The sequence below is a fragment of the Ciona robusta genome, chromosome 4, assembly GCF_009617815.1.
Source record: "Ciona robusta chromosome 4, ASM961781v2".
Taxonomy (NCBI): Eukaryota; Metazoa; Chordata; class Ascidiacea; order Phlebobranchia; family Cionidae; genus Ciona; species Ciona robusta.
In genome coordinates this window covers 1,193,259-1,204,330 of record NC_143238.1, presented here as the reverse complement: position 1 = coordinate 1,204,330, position 11,072 = coordinate 1,193,259, and the positions used below count along the sequence as shown (strand labels likewise).

Below are 11,072 nucleotides of genomic sequence, written 5' to 3'. Positions count from 1 at the left end.
TTAGTTCGCGACTTCAGCACCGGACTCGCAGCCTCCGCAATCAAACACAACAGAAAACAATAAGCCATCGGGGCATGTTTTCCTGAAGTTAGCACGAGCGCCGTGCATCGTTTCCTCATTACAGGTAGACACAAAGTTCTATTGGTCGTTTATTACATGCGAGTGCCTCCGAAACGTGAACGGGCGAATAAATTAGTTACGGAATTCCGCTAAAAGCGATTATAGTCGACAAAGCTAAGGGAATGTACTGGGCCAAGTCAGTTTCTACACGGAAGATGAGACTGACAACCATTTTCCTGCCTTTCCTGTTTGCGCTCTCTGTTTTCCGCTGCCTGCATCCGTGCTAGTAATAGTAACTGCATCACGCTGCGAGCGTTATAGCTTGTGCTATCATGACCGGGCTGCACTGAAAAAACGTGTCACGTGAGCAGTACGCGCATGCGCAGAGCCACCACCGGCTGGTGTAAACGAGGAAGGCTGACAACTTTACATGAAGTTGCGTTAAGGCTGTGCTTTCCAGTCACCAAATGATTGTTGGCCATAATATATAAGCTGAACAAAAATGTCGGAATTTCGGGTAATAATTCAATTTTAATGCACTCCACTCAAACTGTATATTTAGTTAAAGGTACCATGTAAATTATTACCATATAAAAGTTAAAAAGGAATATAAATCCTACGGAAATCCACTTGACTTTACTTCTAATAATGTATTTACCTCTAGTCCACACGGTTTCAAAACACATGCTTACGTATGCACTGTGTTTACCATATTTTCATTTGTTCCGTATACAACAATTGTAACACGTACCAGGATTTAAACACTCGGAAGCTTCGCGCGAGCTCCTTCTAGTGGTTAAATACATTTTACCTTTTGGAACCAATTTAAGGCAAATGAACATTTTTATATACAGTTTGTTTCAACATTTCAAATGCCTTTGAATATGTGTGTATGGTAATGGTGCAATATAGCCATGAATATATACTGCATGACTTGTAACTGGGATCTGCATCGCCGCAGAGACAACAGGGACCCATACACTGCTTGACCGATGCTTTACTGGGTAAGGGGTGGTCACCCCGAAATTGGTTTGCTCAAAGATAGGGACACATGTACAATGAGAATCAAGCTTCATAAGATCGAGATTTCCAGACATTGTATTTATTTCCTGACCCACGTTCAAAGCAAGAAAACGTAACGTGGTTAAAAATTAGCAATGTAACTTTTATTTGATATTTTTTGGCAAGGCTAAAGTGTTGCAAAAGGTATTTTATATTCTTGCTGTTTTTGGCAATCAAAATAAACATATAGTAGGGTGGGGGGAAATGGGACACCATTTCAATCTATTTTCTTGTTCCATTTGGTAGTAAACAAAGAACATTTAAAAAAGAATAAAACCATATCCTTACGACTCCCATAGACCGTTGTTAATTGTTTAAAACACGATCAGAATATTTCGATATTATGTGCTAAAGGTGTCCTATCTCCCCCCAACCTATTATATTATATGTCTAAAATAAAGAAACACTATTTTTAATGATTCAAGAATAAATGCTCAGATTTAAAATTGCACAATTAATCCACGATTGGTTAAATCGAATGCGTTTCTTCTAAATGTGTCTTCAACATTAAACTATTAATAGCATTCGATAAAACATTTTTAACTAAACATGAGAATACAACTATGTAAACTTATAACAGAAAATAAAACAGAACATCCATGTTATAACGTTTGTCATGCCTCGCAATTTTGTAGTTTAAAAATTTTAGAAAAAGTCTTGTTTGACAAAGTGTCCTTTCTTCCCCCACCCTACTACATTTATACATTTACACCCAACCAGCAGCATAGATATTTATATATATTTTAAGACATACATTTATTGGAGAGATTGGAGAGCTTTCTATGAGTATATATTAAGATATATATTTAGCTGTCTATAGCAGAATTGAGAGAAAATTGTACACGCTTAAGTGTTTCAAATTTGTCTCCGATTTAAATGGCGGAAAAGGCAGTCTGCATTACGGAACTTGAAGTAAAATAAGAATTAGCTGTATATCTTTTTTTTTAATCCTTAATTTTATACCAGCAAAATAAATGTTTCACTTTTATAAATATTTTTTTTTAAAAAAGGGCGGTTTACATAACCGCATTTTCCGCGACACGATCGGTTGTTGTAACGTTGGATGTGGTAAATATTGGCATTATCGCGACGCCACCTTGAAAAGGAATTTCTGTACAGGCGTGGGGAGGGAAAATTAGAAAACAATATTAGAAAAATTAGTGCAGGAATAATGTTAAATACGACGAAGATTATTTATTACCGTAATTCACTTGAATAATTTATTTTCCGCAACGAGCAAAATTTACACACATGCTTACTATAGCCACGTACATTTGATTTGCGGTATATTAGTATTACTTGAAACTGTATGTTATAGGATTTTGTATCGTACCAGCTTATAATATGTTGTTGTGCTATTAAATTTCCAAAAACTATTTTTAGAAGATATATAGTAAGGTGGGGAAATGGGACACCTTTAGCACATAATATACAAGTATCCTGATCGTGTTTTTAATAATTAACATCGGTCTATGGAAGTTGTAAGGATATAGTTTTATAATTCTTCTAATGTTCTTTATTTACCACTAAATGGGACGAGAAAATAGACTTAAAAGGTGTCCCATCTTTCCCCACCGTACTGTATATATTTGGGGTGTAATTAGTAGAATGTCCAAGTTGAATGACCAGGGCATAACTGGGAAGCGTTGAAAATGGTGACTAAAAACTGCTGCTCTGTTCATTATATACTAGGATCATCCAGTTTCCATTTACGTTGCTGTGGATTTAAGAAGAATAAAATATTGCAGTATTGGGACTTATAAATAATATCTACGATATATCTAGTGTGTGTCTTGCCCTATTTCTCGTGGTACTGAACAATTCTTGCTGCATAATAGGCTTAATAGCAAAATAGTTTAGTGAAACAAAATGGTATGCATAGATAACAGTAAAATAGCTTGAAACAGTTGACACACAACAATAAACATTTTCTTGACATTCACACCATATACACCATATACACCATATACACCATAAACACCATAAACACCATATACACCATATACACCATATACACCATATACACCATATACACCGTATACACCGTATACACCGTATACACCGTATACACCGTATACACCGTATACACCGTATACACCATATTCACCGTATACACCATATTCACCGTATACACCATATACACCATATACACCATATACACCATATACACCATATACACCATATACACCATATACACCATATACACCATATACACCATATACACCATATACACCATATACACCATATACACCATATACACCATATACACCATATACACCATATACACCATATACACCATATACACCATATACACCATATACACCATATACACCATATACACCATATACACCGTATACACTTACACAAATCGAATTATTCAAATGGATCAATTGCAGCCGCTGCTTTTTCTTCAGTCTGTACTTCAGGTATGAAAGATGGGGTGACCTGCAGAGGAAGCATGAATGTAGACTATTTCAAGTTTCAAATCAAGTTTTATTTAGTTAGTTGGACCAGCGTGAGTCAATTACCTAAAAACCTAGGGTGTTACCATATAGATCTCATTTAAATAATGTCGTTTTACGAAAGTGGGTGACAAGAGCTTTGGTGCTGAAAAATGGAAGCTCTTCTGTTGTGTGGCTGGTTTCAGTTATTCACAGTGCTGGTTTATCTATACCTTTCTGTTATATAACTTGCACTTTGTACGTGCTAGTTAAATTTAACACCACCAATTATTATTAAAAAAAGGAACATATGTTGCAAAAACATGTGCGTTAAATGTTTTACAACTTTTATAACCCAAAACAAATCTAGTTTAAATAACAAAGAAACCTTTTTTTCCAACATATCTTTCCAAACAATACTTGAGAAGAATTTGTGGGCCATGACTTCCTCTGCATCTCTTACACTGCAGCCCAATCTGTAAATTAAAACAGAATAGTCTGAAATTTGATCAGAATGAGCTACTTTATATAAAAAAAAAAATGCTAACAAATTATCTCACATAAAACATGCAGTGTTCAGCTTATACAATACATTACATAAAATGCACAGACACTATAACCTTACCTTTTCAAGGGATCCTTGTTCAGTAGTTCTGATAACAAACTTTTGCCATCTTCTGATAAACCGGGGGAAAACCCCAGGTCACTCGTGAGAATAAGTTCAAATAGAACATCATGATCCCGATTATAGAATGGAAGTCTACCACACATCATCTCATACATCACTACACCAAGCCCCCACCAATCCACTGAGGGTCCATAATCATTAGCAGTTAGAATCTGGATAAAAGAAGATTGGCATAATGTGATCTGTTGCCTAAATCACAGTTCCCAGCATTAGAAATTATGTAGTTTCTATTTTTTATAGGTTTTCCTGTAACTGCATAAAATATTATCCATTGATCAATTCATAAAAGCTATGTCATTATGGATTACTAGAATGCTACACCTCTGGCGCAAGGTATTCTGGTTTTCCGCTAAATACTTGAATTTTCGTTCCAACAACAACTTCTTCCTTGCATGTACCATAATTTGCAATCTTGATATGTCCTTCGCTGTCCAAGAGCAAGACTTCAAGCTAAAAAAAATGCACCAAAATAATGTGAAAGTATACTAATTGAGCCTGTAAGTGGTCATATAGATTCTTTTATGTTGATCCGTTGTTCCGGTTGATGTTGATTTTTTTGACGACTTTTTTCCAAATATTTTTATTCTAGCATCTATTCTTTTATCACTTTTAATTGAAATCAAATTATAATATATGTTTACAACCTTTTGATTAAATTTTCAGGTTTAAAACATTTAGGAAATAATTAAAAAAAACTTCCTTCTAGGACTACCCAATTGATGCGTATAGTAAATGGGTTGGAAAAAATAACGCTAATTATAAGATGTTCTCATTAGAGTTGGCATCTCCTGTAGTATAAAACTGAAGGCATAAAAAATAAACAATGTTTATAATCCTTTTTAGGTATTTTTTAGCAAAACTCTGTTAAACCTGGTAAGTGACCACAGGATTGAAATGGGCTATTGGGGTCTTGCTCAACAACACATACTCTCATTTAGGTAGCAGCAATGACCACTGAATTCATATAAACGCTGGATTAGAGGCAGGTGTAGTAACCAACTGCGCCACGGCTCCGAACACAAATAATGTTACATGTTTTACCATATGCTCTATGGTACATAGAATTTCTGTTTCCCTATGACATCGTGGTAAAATATTTGACAGCGAATGATACATAAAACTATTTATTTTACCCAATTAAAAAAACAAGGAAAAAAATATTTTAAACAAAATCTTTTCTAATTACTTTTCATGTAATGTAAACATTTCTTTAGGCCTACCAAGTCATGGCTATCCTTTATAACAAGTGTATGTGTATGTCATAGTTTATTAATAAAACCAGCTACTCACGTTAAGACGCCTGAAAACAACACTCTGTTTATGAAGATGATCAAGAGCCAAAATTATTTCTGCTCCGTAGAATCTTGCTCTGTCTTCACTGAACACACGATCCCGTGATAAATGGAAGAAAATCTAGTTCATAATTTCTTTTAGACATTGGTAAAGTATTAATGTCATCTAATTATCCTCTTTTCGGCAAAGTATCAACAGTCCTTACAAGACAAGTTTCACTTCATCATACACATCATATCTCTTAGGTTTACACTGTTTGCAAACTTCGCATATGAGGTTTTTCTCCTTCCTCGTATTGCCTTTAACCAGTTCTAAATTTGGGGGACTTGCTTATGCTCACATTACCGAAAAATGACAGTTGTTATAACACAGGTGTTCTATTTTATACAACTCGTACCAGCTTTCAAGTTACAGTATGTGAATTTGTGAGAAATTAAATTTTATATATATATTTTTTATGGCTGACAATTAGGACAACTACAATTTAGTTCTTATAGGGTTGGAGAAATTGCCATTAAGTGTCTTACCCAAGGACACTTATGCTCACAATGGTATCAGTGAAAACCCACCCCTTAATTGTGGCTAAAAGTAGGCGCGCAAACCAACTGAGCCAACATATTTGTGTGACCCTAACAAAGCTTCCAACATGTCAAACAAAATATTAGTTCAATTATTATCAATTATTGACAATAAGATTAGTTCAAAAATAATACAGTGTGCTTGGTAGCAGAATATATGTAGCTGCAGAATATATGTAACAAGTCTACAAACCTCTCCACCATTCACATACTCCAGAACGAAGCATAGGAAGTCATGAGTTTGAAATGTGGATTCCAACGCCTGTCGAAAAAAATTATGTATGTTAAGGTAAAATAACATTGTAAAGCCCAAGTGAAAGTACTTAAGAAAAGAAATTGTATGTCTTGTATAATTTGAATTTGATGATTCAAAAGGAGTATTTAATTTCTGATAAAGCATGGAAGTGTCAGGTTATAATATAAATAACATACCGTTATAAATGGATGCTTGGACTGCAGCGTAGCTCGGAATTCTGGAAGTGTGTGTATTAGATCATTCTATTGAAACAAGTGTATAGGTTTAAATACACTATCTACAGTTGTATTTCTATCTACAGTTGTATTTTTTTCTTTTGAAAAGACAAGCAATAGCATTAGGCCTGGCTATAAATGCTATTTTGAGCAAAAAAGTGGGGTACATGTATTGTGGGAATCGTTAAAAAGTACACAAATAGTTATGAGAAGCTGTTTTGTGCTACAAAGTAACATAGGCGCAAAGGTGGTCACATACGTACTAAAATACTGCTGCTATAAAAAAAGACATAAGAAAATTTGTTGTATCAAAACTTAGCTACATGAACTTTTAATTGAAGCTTTAGATTGGCATTAATAAAACATTATAAGGCAAGAACACCAAACCTTGGTCACAGTAACTTTTTTCTTCAACATTTTAATGGCATGATATACCGTGGTATTCTTCTCTTTTACGAGCAATACTTTCCCAAAAAGTCCCTTTTCCATAACTTTTAATATGTCAAAGTCCGCTAATGTCTAAAACAAACAATTCTGGATATGTCTTCTCTGGTATTTAGTACATTTAAAAGTATTTACACAAGAGTTAAAGTTTATTTACCCGTTTTCTTTAAAGAACAATCTTTTTATAAAACTAATGTGATTTAAAGAATTCAGAGTATTTCATTTAATATCATTACACTTTAAGACTCATAATGTAAGGCATTGGCTTCACATCTATTTTTGGAAGCAATTTGTCGGCAAGGAATAATGCTCATTGTGCTTTAACATTTTACCATAATAAGCATTATGTTATGGCACACACACACAGCCTACCCATTTTTAATTTTGACAAATTCTAGCTTAAAATCCAGGTCTCCATGCAATTCTATAGTACCCAACCCATACAGAAAATAATAAAATACAATTAACTCTACACATGGAGCAAGAAGATAGAATCTTAATTATCACTTTTTGTCCGTAGGTATTTGACACATCATTTGTGACACTTGCACGCAAAGACTGCTCAAGTTGATCAGAGATTTCTTTCATGAGTTTTATCCATTTCTCCCTGAATATGTACGAAAAGCAAAAATAAAATGTGCGAGTAAAAAGAATAAAAAGAAACAAAACAGAAAAAATTATATGTAAAATGAAAAAATAATTTTTTTTGGTGATGTATCTAAACTGATTCATAAGCACACGGTATATATACGGTAAAAAAAATCATTAAACCTTTTTTCATTCTACTGTATTACATACAAAATTACAAACACATTGTCATTTTAGAAAAATATACATATTTCGTAATTGCGAATTGGTATATTACTGATTCGGTAACAGAAACAGATGAATCACTGGTTAGTTATTTAAGAAAAAGCAGCAAAATACAACACCGGTATATAATACATTTAAATCAATTAGTGTGGCTTCTACCAACCAATAGTTTTAAATTTGTTTCCCACTGATGAACGCAGGTCAAAAATACATATCAGGAAATCAACAAAATATCTTTAATACGACTAGACTTACTGATCATCTTCTGATGTACATGCGAATGTACGTTCAACTAAAGTGGTGAACTGAAAACACCGGACAACGAAAACAAATTTCTCACCCAGTTTGGGTAGCTTCATAATCTGGCATCCTGAAAATTATTTTTTATAAAATTTATTATGGCAATAAACATCAACCGTTTGTATAGTACAGATATTTGTTTAGTCATGAGATTTACATGTTTTTCTTTTTAGCCAACATAGGCTACTAGTTACTTTCATTCATTCGTTACATTCATTCACTTTTCTATGTGGTAGAACATAACTAATGTTGAATAAATACGTTACATACTTAATATACTGAAGTTATTCAGCGGTTCCAAATGATTGTCTGGTTTTAGTATATCTTTATATCCAAGCAATGATCCATCTGATTTTAGATAAAAATATCTTGGCCTCCAGTTCTTTATGTATTCACCTGCGGATAAAGTAGGCAAAGTAAAATTCATTCATGCATTTCTGTAGGCGACTAAGGCACATTTAGATCTTGCATAGAGGGCAGAGTCGGACTCTAATAGAGGGCATACAAAGTGTGACCCGAAAGATCCACCAGACAAAGCTGGGACCCGTTAGAACTAATTGGGACCCAGTAAAACCCGCGAGTGTAATATTGAAGTACGCAAATAAAAATGCTGGATTGGCACATTAGCTACAATATGCCAACTCAAATTTGGGAATTCGGCAGTTACATCTATTCCGTTACCACTTGTGCACCTTTGCCATTGGAAATTTTATAAATATTTTTATTCTCTGACAATTAAATCAACCAGTGACCACTGAGTTGAAATAAATGCCGCTAATTGTCTGGTCTACACTCTTCTACAAACTTGTCGTAATAACACGAATGTTCTTCTTTCATACACCTTGTTTCCACTCACGAGTGTAACTTTGGGGTGGTTGTTTTTTTTCTGTATGACTGACTAACCACTGGGTTAAAGCAATTGCCGTTTAGTGTCTTGACGAATGTCACATAGGCCTACGCACACAATGGTGGCAGTGACGAGCCTTGAAGTCACTACCTCTTTGTTATAGACCGACGCGCAAACCATTGTGCCACGGAGACGGTAAATGAAACAATTAACAGATTTCGCAGCGGCAAAGTCTGCTTATTGAATGAAATCATTGAAAATGTGCGCTAATACGAAAAATCTAAAACTTATAACCGAAAAAGTATCTGTCGATTCAATGCACCCTGTCTAATAAATCTTGCAATATATATTGTTCATTTTTAATATTGTATTAAAACTGCTAATAGTGACAACTGGCTATATAGTGTATGTGTATATGTATTTAATATTAAATCGTCATAATTTGTTAAATCTCAATACTTGTTTGCCCTACCCAACGCTTTAGTATGAAAACCCGTCTTGGTCCCAACGCGCCCACTTTTATGGCTAATGCCCTATGACAAAACAAGCCATAACCCGGTATTTCGGTATGTTCCAAGGACCATTACTTCAACACACAACTACATATAATCCTCACCTCTTTTTAAAAGCCATCCTTCCTTAACAGTTGTTGCCATTATGCTTATATGTTCAGATTTAATTTTGTGCCAAATTTAACGTGTTTCTTACTTCAACGCCAAACAACCTAAAATAAAACAATGCATTGTTTCGAAAAGCTGCGTTTATACTCATAATAACATAACATTTGTAATAACTTATAACAAACACTAATCGAATTCAGTGCGCGATTGTTTGACTATATATACTATAAGAATACCGTCGAATAATAGTATATTATCAAATGGAAACTCTTAAATGGGTATTTAAAATGTCTCATCTTGCCCCAGTCCTAACTTACCCCACATTGTTATATGATGTTATGAGTTTATTTTCGTTAAGAGATTTTAAATATATGAAATGTAAGAATCGAGATGCACGGAAATGACTGTTCAGCAAAAACGAATCCGTATGGTCACTACCGTTCCCAGCAACACACTGTGAGCGAGGTGTAGGGCCTATAAACACCCGTTTCGTAACGACTGTCCTTGCGCAATGCGAGGATAAATAAGTTCCATTCAATTACCTCGTTATTCTTACTTTTAAATAGTACTGTCAAAAAATATGTCAAATAATACTACTACATTTTTTATCACTAAAAAAAGTTCTGTAACTTTTTTTAGTAAAATGTCAAAAATTCTGTCGAATAATACTGTTACGCACATATACGGCTTACACGAGTTCGTTATGAACCTACGTAAGTTCTAACTATTTTGGTTAGTTTTAGGCTATACGGAAACAATAGAAAATTATGTATAACGACATGGCCCATATACTGGTTACAGGACAAAAATTGCGGTACACGCTTAGCACTAAGTCGTGACACATGCATTGACCCAACCGGTAACTGCTGACTATGATCGGATGTTGCTATTGTTCTTCGTGGAGTTTTGACTTTGCATTTATGCGCTCAGTAGTGATACACCAGCTAATGCAACTACAAAATAAGTGTAAAACACTGCTTTGGAGTCTTCAGTTCTGCGTTGCATTTCTGGCGAGTTGCAAAATGTCTCATATTTAAAACTTATTATGGCAATCACTTTTAGGGAATATTGTAACAATCCTCGTAATCATTGTAGAGCCCGTGGGTGATTGCCCGCGCTTAATTGAGTACGGCGTCTCTTGCCGCAGTTTTGGCACGCGATCACGTGGTGTTAGCCACGTAACACCACATGTTAGCTGGTTGGAACTTGATTGAACTACTGGCAATCTATTGATTTGATTGTAATGGCCGGGCGCATTTGTTACTATACTGTGTGTACCTGTTTTTATACGAACCAAATAAATAAGTAACAATATCACACTCTCTTTTGTATTACACGAGTATTTACTTTTATATTTTGTCCGAGCGGACAATATATTTTGTCCGACACTTGCTAGTTGTAAATCACGAACTTACCGCCGCAGACTCTTTCGTTTGTTACTGACATGGTGTATTT

The 11,072-nt window shown here is 34.6% G+C and overlaps 1 protein-coding gene across 2 annotated transcripts; it reads right to left on the bottom strand.

The window, feature by feature from the left end:
* Positions 1-2,301: 2,301 nt before the first annotated feature.
* On the bottom strand, positions 2,302-10,248 carry LOC149736362 (RAC-gamma serine/threonine-protein kinase-like). Of its 2 annotated transcripts, none has more exons than XM_089877426.1 (13): positions 9,614-10,248; positions 8,421-8,546; positions 8,106-8,220; positions 7,545-7,644; positions 6,981-7,112; positions 6,555-6,620; positions 6,316-6,384; positions 5,542-5,664; positions 4,573-4,701; positions 4,189-4,403; positions 3,952-4,039; positions 3,486-3,567; positions 2,302-2,781 (listed from the first exon to the last, which is right to left on the bottom strand). In XM_089877426.1, exons 1-12 carry the CDS (start codon positions 9,651-9,653, stop codon positions 3,496-3,498), a joined length of 1,275 nt encoding a protein of 424 aa, XP_089733552.1. In that variant the 5' UTR covers positions 9,654-10,248; the 3' UTR covers positions 2,302-2,781; positions 3,486-3,495. The 2 variants fall into 2 exon arrangements, with proteins under 2 accessions (XP_089733552.1, XP_089733551.1); XM_089877425.1 differs by having other exon boundaries at positions 2,302-2,839; positions 9,614-10,126.
* Between the last annotated feature and the right edge of the window lie 824 nt (positions 10,249-11,072).